The 20010-nt window shown below is 37.0% G+C and overlaps 1 protein-coding gene across 2 annotated transcripts; it reads right to left on the reverse strand.

Moving 5' to 3' along the window:
* Positions 1-12959: 12959 nt before the first annotated feature.
* LOC115767636 lies at positions 12960-18234 on the reverse strand. 2 transcript variants are annotated; one of them, XM_030711927.1, is made up of 2 exons: positions 17350-18234; positions 12960-13597 (listed from the first exon to the last, which is right to left on the reverse strand). In XM_030711927.1, exons 1-2 carry the CDS (start codon positions 18223-18225, stop codon positions 13514-13516), a joined length of 960 nt encoding a protein of 319 aa, XP_030567787.1. In that variant the 5' UTR covers positions 18226-18234; the 3' UTR covers positions 12960-13513. The 2 variants fall into 2 exon arrangements, with proteins under 2 accessions (XP_030567787.1, XP_030567786.1); XM_030711926.1 differs by having other exon boundaries at positions 17338-18234.
* Between the last annotated feature and the right edge of the window lie 1776 nt (positions 18235-20010).

Below are 20010 nucleotides of genomic sequence, written 5' to 3' on the forward strand. Positions count from 1 at the left end.
CTTTATAAATAAATCATGAAAATAATTGGTTCAAATGAAATAATTTGAAAATATAAAATATAAAAGTTAAAATAAATGATAAAAAAGTATAAAATAAAAAATAAACTATTCAAAGAAAGAAGAAAAAGCCATAAGTTTTCGTAAAGAAGTTTGGTTTAAACCTCCAATTGCTCCGATAATTACAGAAAGAATTACACTAATAAGTAATAAATTTTTTAAATTTAAATAAGAATTAACATTAAAGGAGAAATTTTTTGTCATGTTAATAAAAGAAGAGCGTTTATTTAAGAAAATCCCTCTATTAAATTAGGGAATCAAAAATGAAATGGGGCGAAATTTTTTATTTAAATTGGTAACTATATAATAATATATTAAATATTTATATATATATAGATTATCTATTAATCTAGACTTAGTATACAAAAATGTTTTTTTTTTCAAATTTATTAATTTTAAAATAGATATATTTTCTTTATACTTATTTTTTCATAAATTGCAAAAAAAAAAAAAAATCGAAAGATTTTTGAATAGCCTTAAAATTTACTTTAATTGAATTATATTATTGATGTTATTTTTTTAATTTTTTATTTATTTATTTATTAATGGTCGACAAAACGAGTGTCTTCCTCATTATTCAATATATTATACAATAGAATTTTATGCTAAAAGCCTAGTTAAAGGATACAATTTTCTAAATAGCATCACCGACCGATGGAGGTGTTATATTTGCCAGTCCGGCCAGCTGTGCCCCTTTTCACAGCTAATTTTGTCAGTGATTATTTATCTTGTAAATATATTATCATCTTGTAAATTATTATCATATATTAATAAATTTATAAAAATTAATTTTATTTAACTTATTTATTAAAAAATTTTTAAATTTTTTTTCATATTGCGATTTTTGAAAATTATCTTAAGTATAAATTAATTGGATTTATACAATACTAAACTGTAATATTATGTTTAAAATTATTTATTTTTAAATTATGTAAAATTTTTAAAAATTAGGTATTAATATGAAAAAGTAAATAATAAATAATTTTCATTTGTTTGTTTTAAATGAAAATTTTATTAATAGGGGTTTATTTTTGATTATTCTATGATTTAGTGATTAATAAAGTTTATTTATAAATTTACTATAATACAATTTATAATTAATTATATTTATATTAAATTTTTAAATTAAATTCATAAAGTTTTATTTTGGCTTAAAAATTTGTTATTAATTTGATTTATATGTAAATTTTTGTGTGAATATTTAATAATTTTAAAAATTATTTTATTTATTATATGTTATAAATGTTAATTTTTTATACATGAAGACACTTTTCTGGAATCTTCACCAATGAAGGAATCTTGCCAGACAACAAAAAATACGACGTCATTAAGAACTATGAAGTCCAACACAATGCGGACAGCGCTTTATACTTTAGATCATCCATGTAAAGGTATGCTTGAGAAGGTTCGAGTCCAGAGAATGACAGTCTCTGAAATAAATTTGGCGCTATTTTTAATCCAAAAGGTAATCGCGATAAGCGATATGAACCATTTCTCATTGAAAAATACGTTTAATTTCTTGAACTTTCTTCAAGTACAATTTGGTGAAAGCCTGACATTAAGTCAAGGCATGAGAAATATTTTGCTCTACCTAGTTGATCTAAAATATCATCAATTCTAGGTTGTGGAAATTCATCAGACAATTGCTTTTAATAATCTGACGATAGTCAATTACTAATCGCCATTTCATATCTTCTGAGTCTGAAAGTGCTTTCTTTAGAACTAGTAAAAGTGGGCTATAGTAATCTGCTATTGTATTCTGCTTTTCGGATAAATTCTGAGCTTGGTGGTATCTGAACTGTATGTTATCGGAACATAAATTTGGATATTTATATTGTTTTGTCTATTTATAAACCAATCTTCGGACGGTTCAAGGTCTATTTTGCAATTAAGACCTTTAATTAAATCTATGCCTCTTATTCCGTCACACGGTATAGCGAAATTTGTGTCGACTTTATGAAAATTTTGACGAATTATATACTTGTCTGCTTGTAACTCTATTGGGGCGAGGCATTTGGATTTTATGACTCTTTGACCTATACCTCGAATGTCTATAGTTATTCAACTGGATGTTATAGAAGACATAGGAATCTTATTTTAAAATTGAGATGTCCAGTATCTATTAAAAATACCAGTTTCTTTCCTGATTCTACATTATAATAAAAAGAGACAAAAATATTGAGATTGAAGTTTATTAAATGAACCTTTATTAGTTGTGTATCTAAAGGGGGTAGCCGCCTCTGTTGTATGTATAATTACCTTTTACCGCAGTTTCCACTACGATCAGAGTAATTTTGGTAAAAAAGGACAGTATTAGTTTGTCCGTTTGCTTCTGTGCAACTATTAACATATTTTGATATGACATCATTCATGTTATGTAATGTGCCTGCCTGAATTTTTCTTTGTCATAGCTTTTACGGCTTGGGCTGTGCTATATTTGGTGGCTAAATCTGAATTTAAACCATTATTAATATAAGCACCTGCCAGAGCTTTTGCCAGTTGCTCAACTTCTTGTGTATAAATGTTGGCAGTTTTGCTGTTTTGCTGAAGGCTTAGGAGTTTAGCTGATAGCACTTTAACTTGCACTTTTACCGTTCTTGATAATTTTGATATTATTTCGACGATTGCTTTTTCGTCGCATATCAAGTTTCGTGCATGGCCTTTTAATTTTGTCTTTATAGGACTGACAGCTGTTGCTTCATGATCTTTATTTGGTGAGTCTATAAGACTCAAAGCATCTTTGAAGCTTTGTAAGTTTGCTACCTTTCCATCAAACTCTGGCAAGAGCGATGAGGCTGGTTTGAGAAAAGTTATAGCTGTTTGGGCCATTGTGTTGTCAATTTATTGGGTATTGATTTCAGAATGTGATGGTTTAGTATCAGCTGACAATAAAAGTTGTTTCTCGTCGAATGAAGCTGAAGTGTTAAGAGAATTTGGAAGGAATATTGTTATATTTTGCCTTTCCGAAATTCGTCTAATGTTTTCTCTCAACGTGCTTTATACATCAGTTGTCTGTGTTAAATGCAAATCTTTTAGTCTAGTTGCATTGTCGCATATAAGTTGGCGGCAGATATTGTAGGAATCTACAAGAATTTTAACGAGTTTTAACTTTGTCTCATTTGAGACAGGTGCGGTTTTGTTAAGGCACTTGAAAGATTTATTAAATTCCTCACGTTGTTCCCTTAGAATGGTAACGATTTGATTCCATTCCGTCGCTGCACGTTTAGTGCGTGAGTACAAAGATCTGGCTCATCTCTATACGTAAGCGCAATGAGTGCGTTTGTATCTGGCATATTCAAATATATTTATACCTTATCTAGTCCGTCTGCTCTATTGCTATAGCGTTTCTTAATTTTTTTGTATGCATTGCATACACTTTGAATAGTGATACAAGAGATACTGTAGTAATTATAAATAGCAAAATAGTAAATGTTCTTTATGGTCAATTACTTTGACGTTACTTATAACATTTGCGGCTGATTTTTCAATCTTGGATTCCTTCGAACCCATTTTAATTAAAATTTCTTACAAAATTGATATAATGTTTTTAAATTCATATAATGTTTTTATGTAACAATAGTGTTTTTAGGTTTCTGTTTTTAGTTTCAAGGTTTCAATATTGCTATTAACACAAAATACTACTTAGCATTTCACATAGCTTTACGGGCTATGCTGCTAATCGGGCGGAGGTGTTTCCGCTCAATTTTACAACAATTTTTGTATTTAATTAAAAGTAATTAAGGGTATAACTGCAACTGTTCATCGTTGCATCAGCTGGGCGTCGCCGGATGTGGCACGCTGATGCTCCCTTGTATGCGCAAGTGGCTGTGTGCCTCTCGCACTTATTCCGATGGCACAGCTTGTTGCGCTGGCGGTACCGATGCTGGATGTAATATATTTTTTTCTTAGAATGCTTCTCCAAGTTCGATTGAGCCCTGCGAGTGTTGGCATACATTTATCGCTTCTTCAAGCGTTGCAAACGATTGTCGCTCCCGTCATCTATCGAAATTGACAGCAACGAGATTTCTTACGCACAAGAAGGACTCATTCTCCTGACCCAGAGAAAAGCATACTCGTTAGAGTACATTTGCTTGAGCACGAAAAGACAGATCACATCAAGCAAATTCCTTAATTTGAATCCCTTTCTAGATGGTAAGGGAATTATTCGAGCATGTGGTTGCGTAAGAGCGGCCGAAGCACTCGGCTACGATGAGCGGCATCCTATAATACTGCCATACACATGTGCGTTTTCGCGTCTCTTAACCGCATTCACTCATCTTATATCCTTGCATGGAGGCAACCAGAGAGAGAGTTCTCAGTTGTGAGTGATTGACGTGTTTTACTTGTGCTCCAAGATTTTTATATATTTTTGCGCTTTTATCCTGCTTTTTATTTCAAAATTTTGCCTTTTTCGGTGCTTTATTTAAAAAGCTTTTATAAACTGTGCAAAGTGTTATCTGTTGTGCAGCGTAAGTCTGTTAATTATTGCATTTTATAAAACGCTGCATCAGTTCCGTGTTGTTGTTATTGCCTGTTTTGGTTATTTTGCTTTGGTGCTCCCCTGTGCATACACTTGTTTGTGCGTGTGTTCGCTGCATACTTTCTGCTTGTGCATCGAGCTCTCGCAAACTTTTTCTTTTGCTTTTCGCTCCAAACAATTTGTTTGTGTATTTACTTGCTCTATCTTGTGCACCGTTTTCGTTTTGCTCTGTGCTCTCGCAATTTGCGTACGCATTAAATAATTATGTTGTGCTGTAAAAAACCGTGTACGTTCAAGCAGGCTGATGATTCTGCACTGCCGCAATTTGTTAATTGCTGGTTGTGTGAGAATATGATGCATGCTAAATGTGCAGGTCTCACTGGGCTTGATTGCGACAAGATCGCTGCTATTGCCAAGAAGGGCTGTGGTGGCTTGCGTTGGTCGTGCCCAGAATGCATCGACAAGCAAATTGATTTCTCTAGAATGTATAATTCTGTGAGAAGTCAATTCTTAAAATTAAATAATGTGGCTAAGCAGCTCTCGAGTAATTTTGACTCGAGTTTCGAGTTGCTTGGCAAATATAAATTTGAGTCCCCAACCAATCGTCGGTTGGAGCCCCACATTTTGCAGTTGCCCTCTACGTCTGTTCAGACACTTACGCCTTTCTTGTCCCTACCTATCAACTTGGATTTATCTGCAATGCCTTTGCCTTTGACGCCCTCTCCAAGCGGACTGCCCAATTACCCCTGTTTCAACCCCTGTAATAGTTCCAGTAGAGCCCGTACCTGATCCTGTTCCAGTTATTCAAACTGCCTAAGCCCCGTCAACTCCTGGCCGCAAAGGTAGACCTGCCGAAAATCTTGGCCAGATTGCTAAAAACAATCATGGTTCCTCTTTAGCTCCTCCAATTCCTGTATTACCTGCAGCCCCATCAGCGCATACTTTAACGGTTTTGCCCGTCGAAGGAAAATGTTTGTGTCTCGACTTTCGTCAGACACCACTTCTGAGTCGTTGGCAGCCTATATTGCTAGCAAATCTTCTGCTAGCGTGTCAATAACCAAATTTAATATATGTTTCACATGATATGTTCCCAATCTTTTGTGATCCCAAATTTTGGCCTCCACACATGATTGTTCACGAGTTCAAACCTAAAAAGCGTGACCAGCCTGTCACCCTTCCAGTCCCTTCAATACAGGGTGCCATTTCTGCCCCGAAAAACTAACTTTATCTTCTGAACAACTCTTTATTCATTATCAGAATGTCAGAGGTCTCATTTCAAAGCTTAAAAATCTTTTCAAGGCCAGCACTTCCTTCGAATCGGCTATAATCGCATTTTCAAAAACATGGTTAAATTCAACCATATCTGATTTTGAGGTTTTTGTTGAATAATTTTATTTTGCATAGAAATGATCGGCCGACTCGAGGTGGTGGGTTGTTAATTGCCGCTAAAACCACACTCCAGTCAGAACTTTTCTGTTTTAGTACGCCTACTAACGCTGAGATTGTCTCAGTTAATTTCCTTCACGGAATATAGATATTACATGCTCTATGTCCCTCCTTCTTCTGATATTCAAGTTTATATGAAACATATTACTTGTATTAAAGAAGTTTCTTCACACGTGCGTGATAATGACCTATTTATGGTGTTATGGTGATTTTAATTTGCCGAACATCTCTTGGTCATTATTCACTGCCGAAAATTATCTAGTGCCCTCAGCACAGCACGATTTTATAGACTGCATGCTTGATCTTTCGTTGTTTCAAATCAATTCAATTTCTAATCATTTGAATAGAACACTTGACCTTGTAATTGTTAACGACTACCTTATTTCTAATATGTCTAGGTCCCCTCCTTTATCTCTTCCTGAGGATGTATATCATCCTCAATGGTAATCCTTTCATTTCGTGCTCATCAGCCAATAAGCCCCACTGTTGCTTTAGCAAAGGAAATTATTCTGCATAAATATGCTGAATCATGAAAATGGAGACTAGGTTCTATCGGGAGTAGGATCTGCTTAGAGATCGGTCTCTTGGAGATACCTCTTTGGACTCTTTGGTCGTCGCCAGGATAGGTTGGTTGAATTCGACCCAGACGCCAGTCATTAACTGGAAGATTATCTTCTTTAAAAATAACTAGATCGTCCCGGTGTCAATCTCGCGTTGAAGTTTGCCATATGTTTCTTTTTTGTAGTTCTGAAAGATATTCACGCTGCCAGCGGTTGATGATGGTCGTGGAGAACCCCCGACTAGAAAATGACCGGGAGTCAGAGCTAAGAGATCAATAGAATCTTCAGGCATTGGAGATATCGGTCTTGTCCTCTGTTGTTATTGTTGTAGCCGCCTCTGTTTTACGTATAATTACCTCTACCGCAGTTTCCGCTACGATCAGAGTAATTTTGGTAATAAAGGACAGTATTAGTTTGTCCGGTTGCTTCTGTGCATCTATTAACATATTTTGATATGAAATCATTCATGTTATAGAATGCGCCTGCCTGCATCATAAGTTTTACCTTATCTATAGCGCAGTTCTTTGTCATAGCTTTTACGGCTTGGGCTGTGCTATATTTGGTGGCTAAATCTGAATTTAAACCATCATCAAAGAGAGAGTTCTCAGTTGAGAGTGATTGACGTGTTTTACTTGTGCTCCAAGATTTTTATATATTTTTGCGCTTTTATCCTGCTTTTTATTTCAAAATTTTGCATTTTTCGGTGCTTTATTTAAGAAGCTTTAATAAACTGTGCAAAGTGTTATCTGTTGTGCAGCGTAAGTCTGTTAATTATTACATTTTATAAAACGCGGCATCAGCTCCGTGTTGTTGTTATTGCCTGTTTTGATTCTTTTGCTTTGGTGCTCCCCTGTGCATACACTTGTTTGTGCGTGTGTTCGCTGCATACTTTCTGCTTGTGCATCGCGCTCTCGCAAACTTTTTCTATTGCTTTTTGCTCCAAACAATTTGTTTGTGTATTTACTTGCTCTATCTTGTGCACCGTTTTCGTTTTGCTCTGTGCTCTCGCAATTTGCATACGCATTAAATAATTATGTTGTGCTGTAAGAAACCGTGCACGTTCAAGCAGGCTGATGATTCTGCACTGCCGCAATTTGTTAATTGCTGGCTGTGTGAGAATATGATGCATGCTAAATGTGCAGGTCTCACTGGGCGTGATTGCGACAAGATCGCTGCTATTGCCAAGAAGGGCTGTGGTGGCTTGCGTTGGTCGTGCCCAGAATGCATCGACAAGCAAATTGATTTCTCTAGAATGTATAATTCTGTGAGAAGTCAATTCTTAAAATTAAATAATGTGGCTAAGCAGCTCTCGAGTAATTTTGACTCGAGTTTCGAGCTGCTTGGCAAATATAAATTTGAGTCCCCAACCAATCGCCGGTTGGAGCCTCAACTTTTGCAATTGCCCTCTACGTCTGTTCAGACACCTACGACTTTCTTGTCCCTTCCTAGCAACTTGGAGGTATCTCCAATGTTGTCTTTATCGCCTTCTCCAAGCGACTGTCCCTGTTTCAACCCCTGTACTAGTCCCAGTAGAGCCCGTACCTGATCCCGTCCCAATTAATCAAACTGCCTCAGCCCCATCAGCTCCTGGCCGCAAAGGTAGACCTGCGCGCAATCTTGCCCAGATTGTTAAAAACAATCATTGTGCCTCGTCAGCTCCTCCAACTCCTGTATTACCTACAGCCCCTTCAGCGCCTACTTTAACGGTATTTGCCCCTCGTAGGCAAGTTTTTGTGTCTCGACTTTCGTCGGACACCACTTCTGAGTCATTGGCAGCCTATATTGCTAGCAAATCTTCTGCTAGCGTGTCAATAACCAAATTTAATTTCTCCACCCCTCGTGAAATATCATCATTCAAAATAAATGTTTCACATGATATGTTCCCAATCATTTGTGATCCCAAACTTTGGCCTCCACACATGATTGTTCACGACTTCAAGCCTAAAAAGCGTAACCAGCCTGTCACCCTTCCAGTCCCTTTAATACAGGGTACCATTTCTGCCCCATAAAACTAGCTTCATCTTCTGACCAAATCTTTATTCATTATCAGAATGTCAGAGGTCTCATTTCAAAGCTTAAAAATCCTTTCATGGCCAGCACTTCCTTTGATTCGAATATAATAGCATTTTCAGAAACATGGTTGAACTCAACCATATCTGATTTTGAGATTTTATCTAATAACTTTATTTTGTATAGAAACGATCGGCCGACTTGAGGTGGTGGGTTGTTAATTGCCGTTAAAGCCACTCTCCAGTCAGAACTTTTCTGTTTTAGTACGCCTACTGACGCTGAGATTGTCTCAGTTAAGGTGTCTTTTCCTACACGAAATATCTATGTAACATGCTCTTATGTCCCACCTTCTTCTGATATTCAAGTTTATATGAATCATATTACTTGTATTAAAGAAGTTTCTTCACACGTGCGTGATAATGACCTATTAATTGTGTTGGGTGATTTTAATTTGCCGAACATCTCTTGGTCATTATTTACTGCCAAAAATTATCTAGTGCCCTCAACACAGGACGATTTTATAGACTGCATGCTTGATATTTCGTTGTTTCAAATCAATTCAATTTCTAATCATTTGATTGGAACACTTGACCTTGTATTTGTTAACGACTACCTTATTTCTAATGTGTCTAGGTCCCCTCCTTTATCTCTTCCTGAGGATGTCTATCATCCAACTTTAGAGATTGCAATGCTAAATTGTAATCCTTTCATTTCGTGCTCATCAGCCAATAAGCCCCGCTATTGCTTTCGCAAAGGAAATTATTCTATGCTGAATCAGCTTATTTATTCAACCGATTGGTCTTTCTTATATGACTCAGTTGATATGAATACAGCCATTAATTTTTTTTACATCACCCTAATCTCCCTCTTAGATGTGTGTATTCCTAAGTAAATTCCTTCGACTACTTTTTCAAAACCACCCTGGTTTACTACCAGATTATCACATCTAAAAAATGTAAAATCCAAATATTTTAAAAAGTTTTAAAAGTCTGGTTCGTGTACAGACTTGGCTAAATATTCCATAGCCAAGTCGAACTTCTTTCTTCTTAATTCTCAATTCGCCCGAAATCCGAGACAGTTTTATAATTTTGTAAACTTGAAGCGTAAATCTTCAAGTTTGCCATCTTCTTTTTTACTTGGCTTGGATAAAGCTAGCAATGACACTGATTCTGCTAACCTTCTTGCTAATTTTTTCCAATCAACTTACCCTTCAGTCTGTCCTAATACTAATTCTTACCCTTATACTATTTCTTCCGCAAGTTATATACCTCCTCTAATTATTTCACACTCCTCTCTCCTATTAGCTATAAACTCTTTAAAGTCTTCTTACTCTCCTGGGCCGGACAATATTCCTAGTTGTCTACTCAAGGAGTGTAGTTCTTCCCTTCTTTATCCATTGCTAAAGCTTTTTAATCTATCCCTTGAAACTTCTGTCTTTCCATCTCTTTGGAAAGAATCTTATATCATTCCTCTTCACAAGAAAGGTGGGAAGTCTGATATACGAAATTACAGGGGCATTGCAAAACTGTCCGCTATTCCTAAATTATTTGAAAAAATAATCACTTCGAATTTGCAGCATTTCCGCAAATCTGTTGCTTCCCCTGTTCAACATGGATTCGTAAAGAATCGGTCAACTACGACCAATCTGCTTGAGTTTACTTCCTTGGTAAACGATGCTTTCCTTTCGAAAATGCAAACTGATGTCATTTACACTGACTTCAGTAAGGCGTTTGACTCTGTGCATCATGACATTTTACTTTTTAATCTTGACCGAATAGATAATACATAATGAAAGTGAGCAACTACATAATATTTATTATGTACAATAATATAATCGGATGAATTTGCTAAAACAACTCCAGTTAATCCCCCAACTGTAAATAAAAATACAAATCCTAAAGCTCAGAAAATAGCTGGTGAGTAAGGATGTTGTGTTCCGTGAAGGGTAGCAAATCAACTAAAAATTTTAATTCCTATAGGTACCGCAATAATTATTGTTGCTGATGTGAAATAAGATCGGGTATCTACGTCTATTCCGACTGTAAATATATGATGAGCTCACACAATAAATCCTAAAAATCCATTTGCTAGTATTGCGTAAATTATCCCTAAAGTCCCAAAAGTTTCCTTTTTACTTAATTCTTGGCTAATAAATGGGAAATCAATCCTAATCCAGGTAAAATTAAAATATAAACTTCTGGGTGACCAAAAATATAAATAAATGTTGATATAAAATGAAGTATTAAAATTTCGGTCTGTTAATAATATAGTAATAGCTCCTGCTAAAACAGGAAGTGATAAAAGAAGTAAAAGAGCTGTAATTACAACAGATCAAACAAATAAAGGTATACGGTCTAAAGTAATTCCTGAGGATCGTATATTAAATTCTGTTGTGATAAAATTTACAGTCCCTAAAATTGAGGAAATTCCTGCTAAATGTAAAGCAAAAATAGATAAATCTACTGAACCTCCTCCATGAGCGATTCCTGCTGATAATGGGGGGTAAACTGTTCACCCTGTTCCGGCTCCATTTTCAACTATTCTTCTGACTAATAATAATGATAATGTAGGGGGTAAAAGTCAAAATCTTATATTATTTATACGAGGAAAAGCTATATCAGGAGCTCCTAATATTAAAGGTACAAGTCAATTACCAAATCCTCCAATCTAACTATAAAAAAAAGTATAATAAAAGCATGGACTGTAACAATTACATTATAAATTTGGTCATCACCAATTAGGGCTCCAGGATGACCTAATTCAGCTCGGATTAAAATTCTTAATGATGTTCCAACTATTCCACCGAAAATAAAATATAATGTTCCAATATCTTTATGCTTTGTTGAAAATAATCATTGTCGCGAATAAGTGGCTGAAATTAGGCGATAGATTGTAAATCTATTTATAAGAAATATTCTTCTTAATCAATTGATTAGTAAAATTATTAATTGGTCTTATAGTCAACAATGACATCAAACTGCAATTTTGAAGGAGTAATTTATTACTAAGGCTTAAAGGATTTCATATATTTACGGCTTTGAAGGCTATTAGTTTAATTTAACTTAAAGCCTTTAATCTAAAATATAGAATAAAATATTGAAATTATAAATAATCCAAAAATAGATAAAATTGTACAAATTAGGTTTAATTTTATACTAAAATTATTGATTTGAATGTTAATAACCCAGTTACTTTCGTAGTAATTTTATATAAATGCCGAATAACAAATTCGCAGATAAAAAATAGTGTAACTAAAGTTGATATTATTAAAATTATTAATTGAAAATATTGGTTACAAAAAGTTAATTGTTGAATTACTACTGATTTTGGTAAGAATCCTAAAAATGCGGGTAATCCAGCTATAGATAAAAAGTTTATAAATAAAGTACATTTTATAAATTTTCTTTATAAATAAATCATGAAAATAATTGGTTCAAATGAAATAATTTGAAAATATAAAATATAAAAGTTAAAATAAATGATAAAAAAGTATAAAATAAAAAATAAACTATTCAAATCGATTATTTAATTATTAGTGCTTTTAATATTCAACCTAAATGATTAATACAAGAAAAAGCCATAAGTTTTCGTAAAGAAGTTTGGTTTAAACCTCCAATTGCTCCGATAATTACAGAAAGAATTACACTAAGTAATAAATTTTTAAAATTTAAATAAGAAATTAACATTAAAAGAGAAATTTTTTGTCATGTTATTAAAAGAAGAGCGTTTATTTAAGAAAATCCCTCTATTAAATTAGGGAATCAAAAATGAAATGGTGCGAAATTTTTTATTTAAATTGGTAACTCTATTGTAATATATTAAATATTTATATATATATATAGATTATCTATTAATCTAGACTTAGTATACAAAAATTTTTTTTTGTTTTTTAAATTTATTAATTTTAAAATAGATATATTTTCTTTATACTTATTTTTTCATAAATTGCAAAAAAAAAAAATAAAGATTTTTGAATAGCCTTAAAATTTACTTTTATTGAATTATGTTATTGATGTTATTTTTTTAATTAAATTTAATTAATTGAATTATATTATTGATGTTATTTTTTTAATTAAATTTAATTATCTTGTGAATTTATTATCATCGATATTGTTTTATTTAAATAAATTTATTAAAATTAATTTTATTTAACTTATTTATTAATAAATTTTTAAAATTTTTTTTTAATATTGTGATTTTTGAAAATTATTGTAATTATAAATTAGATTTATACTATACTAAAATGTAATATGTTTAAAATTATTTATTTTTAAATTATGTAAAATTTTTAAAAATTAGGTATTAATATGAAAAAGTAAAAAATAAATTGTTTTGAGGAGATGCTAGTTTGCACCCCTCTTCGGCCCTTTTATGTTTTATAAATTTAAATAAAAATCAAAGGAGCCTTTAGACTGCTTGTAATGCGTGATTTACTTCTCGAACTTTCAACAATAACTATCGATAGATTAGTGGTGAGCAATTTACAATGGTATTTTATGGTGGTTTAAAAATAATAGTATGTGACTTCAATATCGTGATTTGAGAAGTAAAGATATATTGTAATTCAGATATAATATTATTCAGAGGGCGTTCTGCTGCGAACATGCTCCCCCCGTTGGAAGATACAAGCTTTCAACCGATGTGGTCTCGATTGGCAGAACGGCGATTTTGGCAATGGCTCTCTTGACCAGACCATTTTGTGTACGAATGACTGCTACTCTCACAATGCCGTCGTCACCCGTGATGACGCTGTCGACTCGACCAAGCGGCCACCTGAGTGGTGGTGCATTGTCCTCCTTGAGCAGCACGATGCTGCCGGCCTGAAGATTTTGCTTGGACGATCGCCATTTCCCGCGCTCTTGGAGCAACGACAAATACGATGTACTCCATTTCTTCCAAAATGATTGCTGCATGTGACATATTCGCTGCCAACGGCTGAGGCGACCTATGCTTAGGTGAGTTATGTCTGGCTCGTCGATAGTGGCATTGGCTTTGCCCCAGATGAAGTGCCCAGGCGTGAGTATCTCCAAGTCATTCGGGTTTTCTGTAATAGAGCAAAGCGGTCTTGAGTTAAGCATTGCGGATATTTGACAGATGAGAGTTCGGAATTCGTGGAATGAGAGAAGAGAATTTCCAACGACGCGGTAAAAATGATATTTTGCTGACTTGACAGCGGCCTCCCACAATCCTCCAAAATGTGGCGAACGGGGCGGAATGAATTTCCAGTTGATTCCCAGAGCTAGGCAGTTGCGAACAATCTCATTGCGCTGGGGATCGCTTATAAACAGGTCGCGCAGTTCCTTTAGCTCATTTCGAGCACCCACGAAATTTGTGGCGTTGTCTGTCCATATTGTAAGCGGTTTCCCTCGAAGGCTGATGAATCTCTTCAAGGCAGCGATAAACGATGACGTGGACAGGTCCTCTACCAACTCTAAATGCGTTGCTTTCGTTGCAAAGCATATAAAAATTGAGATGTAGCATTTCGTTGGTGAGCGATTCCTGACCTCTGATTTGACGTAGAAAGGACCGCAAAAGTCGATGCCAGTTACGTGAAACGTCGGACTTGGCTGCACACGCTCAGCTGGTAGCGGGGCCATGACTTGCTCCAGAAGTTTAGGTCGCATTCGAAAGCAGCGCACGCACCTGTTGATGATATTTGAGACAGCCTTGAGACCTCCGATGGGCCAGTATCGCTGGCGGAGTGTTGCTAGAAGGAATTGCGGACCAGCATGAAGAAATTCCAAATGATAATATGTGATCATAGCTGCGGTGACTGGGTGGCGTTTAGGCAACAATAACGGATGCTTTGCTTCATATTCCAAGTTTGAGTTCTGAAGGCGCCCGCCGATGCGCAAGAGTCCCTCAGCGTCCAACAGTGGGCACAATGAACGAAGTTTGCTTCTTGTTGGAAGCGGCCTTTTTAAGCTGAGTGCTTTGTACTCTTCGGCGAAGTGCGTAAGTTGAATGTTTTTTATAAGTAAATGCGTTCCGCACTTGATATCATCTGGAGTGAGTGGACCTTTTGAACTCGTCGAATCAGATCTTTTTAGCGCAATAAATCGATACACGTATGCGAAAGTGCGCTGTTACTTGGCAAATGTGTTGTTGAATTTACAAGATGCCGATAGGTCCGTCTTCGTTGATACTACCAGCACTTTCTGGCGTCGTTCTGGAAGCTCAATGGGATAGGCGACGTTTTGAGGCCAAGTCGAGCTAGCGGCCTGTATAAATGGGGGTCCATTATGCCATAGCTGTGAGTCTAAAAGTTCCAAAGGTGTGCATCCACGTGATAAAATGTCCGCAGGGTTCAGCTGAGAGGGTACATGATGCCAGGTCATGCCCTTGGTCCGCTCCTGTATTTGTGATACCCTGTTGGATACAAAGACGTTAAACTTTGAAGGTGATTCACGAATCCATGCAAGCGCTACTGTTGAGTCGGTCCAGCAATGATATCTGCATTCGAACTGAATGCACTTGGCAATGTTTCCTATGAGCTCTGATAATAAAAGTGCAGCTGCCAGCTCAAGCTTTGGGATTGTCAGCGTCTTTAATGGGGCGACCCTTGATTTAGAGCATAGCAAATGTGATGAAAATACCCCTTGCATTTCGGATCTGACAAATACGCAAGCACCATAAGCGGCTGTGCTGGCGTCGCAAAACCATGCAGCTCATACGTAGCTAGCGGCATCAATACAAAACGGGAGAATTTCAAGCTGCTGACAAATGAGAGTTTCGATATGAGTTTGATCCATTCGAAGTGTAGCGACTACGACAGGCATTCGTCCTAATTGACCCTTTCCTTCCACAGTGCTTGGAGAAATACCTTTAACCTGGTAACGATGGGAGCGATCAATCCGAGCGGATCGTAAAATCTCGCTATCATTGATAATATGCTCCACTTTGTGACTGGTCCTTCGGGTACGATCTCCGCAAAGTTGAAAAGCAGGCTATCCGAGCTAGGGCTCCAAGCTAAGCCAAGCGTCTTTGCAATGTTGGTGCCATCCTTGAACTCCATTAGCTTCTCACAATCGGATTCGCTTTCTCCTTTTAATGCATCAGGCTCGTTTGAGCACCACTTTCTGATTGGAAAGTGACCTTTAGCCAGTAGCAGTTTTACTTGCTGTCGGATCTGAATGGCTTCTTGTATAGAGTCCCCTCCAGAAACTAAATCGTCTACGTAAAAGTCGCGACAAACTATCTTTGCAGCTAGTGGAAAGGTAGGCTCTTCGTCGTGGGCCAGCTGCTGCATCGCTCGAATTGCTAGAAACGCAGCGGGTTTGGTTCCATACGTTACTGTATCCAGGGTATACGTCCTTATGCTTTCATTTTTGTGATCACGCCATAAGATGCATTGCAGAAATTGATCTGGATGCGTTATTCGGGCACAGCGGTACATCTTACAGATGTCACCGCACATGGCAACCTTTAAAAAACGAAACTGAATTAGAATGTTGAATAATTTGGGTTGAATTGCTGGGCCTGTATGCAAAAGATCATTCAGAGATGCGCCTGACGTGGATTTGGCTGATCCATCAAAAACGACGCGCAATTTGGTGGTTAAGCTATCTGGCTTTTCTACGCAGTGGTGGGGTAAATAGAATTGTGGGACAAGCTGCTGCTTGGAAGCCAAAGACATGTGGCCCAAGTCGATGTATTCGCGCATGAATGCAGTGAATACTGCCCTGACTTTAGTCGCGTGTAGCCTTGGAGAAATAACTGCTCACATAGTGCGTCTTCATCAGAGAGCGCAGGGGTTGTACCGCAGCAATTGTCGACTTCCCAGAATCGTTTTACAATATCCGACAGTGGATCCTCCCATGGATTAGGTTCCTTGTAAAGGGCTGAAAGGGATGTGTGTTTGTTGTGTACGCGAGAGAGTCCGCCAGACGCAATCCATCCGAGCTTGGTCTTTTGGAGCGTTGGTAGGTTATCCGCCATTCGAATTTGGCCGATGCAAATGAGATCGAAAAATAGTCCGGCACCAAGTAATAAATCTATTCTTTGAGATTTGAAAAACGTTGGATCCGCGAGCGAGATGTTTTTGGGGATATTCCACCCAGAGATGTCTAACCCAAAGTGGGGCTGATAATCCGTTATAGTGCGAATAACGACTGCTGAAAATGATGTGCTGAAGCTCCTATCACGTGACTGCGCTGATATGTCAGTGGACATGTTAGAAGATAGGGTTGATTCGCCTATACCAGATATTGATACGGCAGCATGATGAGTTTTGAGTTGGAGCTGCTTTACTAGACGAGCGGTGATAAAGTTGAGTTGAGATCCAGAATCCAGTAATGCACGACAGGGTATGAATAAACCTGAGTGGCTCTTTGCATATAAGATGGCGGTTGGAAGCACCACATAGTCTACAGGCAGGGCATTCGTGGCTTCAGGCGCGAATTCAAGAGCAGTGCTGACGAGAGTTGAAGATGGTGGATTACTTGAAGACGATGCGTGAGGCTGGATCGTGGCTGCAGCCTGCAAGCTTGGTGTACACAGGGCAAATGATTGAGTTGTGATGGGGCTCATGTGCAGCAACGAATGATGTTTTTGTTGACAATGCCTGCAGTGACCTGAGCGACATTGCTGCAAGCCATGGCCTTTGCGCAAGCAGTTTAGGCAAAGATGCAATCGCTTGGCCTCCTTGTGGCGCAAACTTGGGGACAGATTAAAAAATAACGGGCATTTAACAAGAAAATGCTCTTTTGAGTCGCAAAAATTACAATTTTGCTGGTAATTGTTAGATGAGGATGCAATGAATGTGTTACGATTCAATTTTTGTACATTTCTGGTAACCTGGTGGCTAGGCGTAGGTGCCGTAGCGCCTTTCAAGTTTTCCATCATGCGGCATCTCTTCTCTAAGAACGCCGACATATCCGTCCACCTGGGTAGCTTATCCGTTGCAAGCGCTTCCTGCCACTTTTCCTGGGTGTGGTGATCGAGCTTGTGCGATATTGTGTGTATGAGTAATCCGTCAGCCAGCTCCTCAGTTGTTGACATGGTGCTAAGCGCCCGAAGATGAGAGTTAATTTTGTCACTCAACTCACGCAACGCCTCTGCTGATCCCTTTTCAACGCCTGGCAGGCCGACTATAGCCCGCACGTGGCCCTGAAAATGTAGCAACTTATTATCAAAACGCTTTATGAGTAACTCCAACGCCTTGTCGTAATTCACGTCGACAGGCTCTAACGATTTGATTGTGTTGAGAGCAGCACCATCCAAGCACGCACGTAAATGTTGTAATTTCTCAATCTTACTCAGGTCCTCATTGCTGCCAATGACAGTCTTGTACATGGCGTAGAAATCCGGCCAATCCTCGTAGGAGCCGCTGAACCTGGGCAGCTGCAATTCCGGTAGGCGAGACTTACGGTTGAACGAGTGAGCAAATGTGTGCGTACTTTCAGCAAAGCGTGGGATAGTTGTTGAATTGGCGTCAGTCATACGTCCCTTAGTGACTATGTCCATTTGACGAGCGAGAGTGGATTTGATCTTCCAGTAAACCTTCTCGAAGTCTGAGCGAGCGTCCGTTGAAAGCTCGAGCAAATCTAATTTTTCTAGCCTTGACTGGCTGATATCAAACTCGGCCTTCAAGCTCTCCGCCGATTCTATACGCACCATCAGATCGGCCTCGTCAAAGCTGATCATCTCACCAGCGTGGAAGAATTCGTTCATTGCTAATAGTTGGCGTTGAACAGAAGCGCATTTGGCTTTGCAAAAGTCTTTTTCACTTGTCGAATTTTCCATTCTGTTGTTGGCGAGGTTATGTTCGGTTGGTACGTTTTGTTGAGTGCTCACTGTACTCCGGCCTGTCACCAAAGTCCACTTATGGAGAAGAGCTTTGCCCTTAACCACAGAGTGAGCAATGCGAGAATGAGATTACCGTTTTATGTGTGCAGCGGCTTGTGTATGTGTATGTATCGAGATCAATTGTAGCGGCACTTGCATTCACATTCATATGTATGTATGTAAGTATGTAGGTATCTGCTCGACGGCTTCTTTTCTACATATGTACATATGTCTGTACTTGAGTTTAGTGCCTATGCTGCAGCAGCAAAAGAGCGATGAACAACGAAAGTGAGATTTGCGGCAAGACGAGAAGCAAGAAATAAAAAAAATCACGTCGGGGTCACCAATGTTTTGAGGAGATGCTAGTTTGCACCCCACTTCGGCCCCTTTTATGTTTTATAAATTTAAAGTTTTGTTATTAAAAATTTGTTATTAATTTGATTTATATGTAAATTTTTGTGTGAATATTTAATAATTTTAAAAATTATTTTATTTATTATATTTTATAAATGTTAATTTTTTATACATGAAGACACTTTTCTGGGACACAAATGCACCAATGAAGGAATCTTGCCAGACAACAAAAAATACGACGTCATTAAAAACTATCAAGTCCAACACAATGCGGACAGCGCTTTATACTTTAGATCATCCATGTAAAGGTATGCTTGAGAAGGTTCGAGTCCAGAGAATGACAGTCTCTGAAATAAATTTGGCGCTATTTTTAAACCAAAAGGTAATCGCGATAAGCGATATGAGGCATTTCTCATTTAAAAATACGTTTAATTTCTTAAACTTTCTTCAAGTTCAATTTGGTGAAAGCCTGACATTAAGTCAAGGCATGAGAAATATTTTGCCCTACCTAGTTGATCTAAAATATCATCAATTCTAGGTAGTGGAAATTCATCAGACAATTGCTTTTATTAATCTGACGATAGTCAATTACTAATCGCCATTTCTTATCTTCTGAGTCTGAAAGTGCTTTCTTTAGAGCTAGTAAAAGTGGGCTATAGTAATCTGCTATTGTATTCTGCTTTTCGGATAAATTCTGAGCTTGGTGGTTGAAGTATTGAATTGTTATCAGAACTGTATGTTATCGGAACATAAATTTGGATATTTATATTGTTTGGTCTTATTATAAACCAATCTTCGGACGGTTCAAGGTCTATTTTGCAATTAAGACCTTTAATTAAATCTATGCCTCTTATTCCGTCACACGGTATAGCGAAATTTGTATCGACTTTATGAAAATTTTGACGAATTATATATTTGTCTGCTTGTAACTCTATTGGGGCGGGGCCTTTGGATTTTATGACTCTTTGACCTATTCCTCGAATGTCTATAGTTATTCAACTGGATGTTATTGAAGACATAGGAATCTTATTTTAAAATTGAGATGTCTGCACCAGTATCTATTAAAAATACAAGTTTCTTTCCTGATTCTACATTATAATAAAAAGAGACAAAAATATTGAGATTTAAGTTTATTAAATGTACGTTTATTAGTTGTGTATCTAAAGAGGGTTGTTGGTTTCCCGAATTATTTTGGGCTACCCTAACATTATTTCTGTTATTGTTGTGGCCTCGGTTCGATTTGCCACGGCCTCTAAAGTTTCCTCTATTTTGACCTTGTCCTCTGTTGTTATTGTTGTAGCCGCCTCTGTTGTACGT

The sequence above is a fragment of the Drosophila novamexicana genome, unplaced genomic scaffold (genome assembly GCF_003285875.2).
Source record: "Drosophila novamexicana strain 15010-1031.04,08,12 unplaced genomic scaffold, DnovRS2.1 tig00001429-arrow-arrow-pilon, whole genome shotgun sequence".
NCBI lineage: Eukaryota > Metazoa > Arthropoda > Insecta > Diptera > Drosophilidae > Drosophila > Drosophila novamexicana.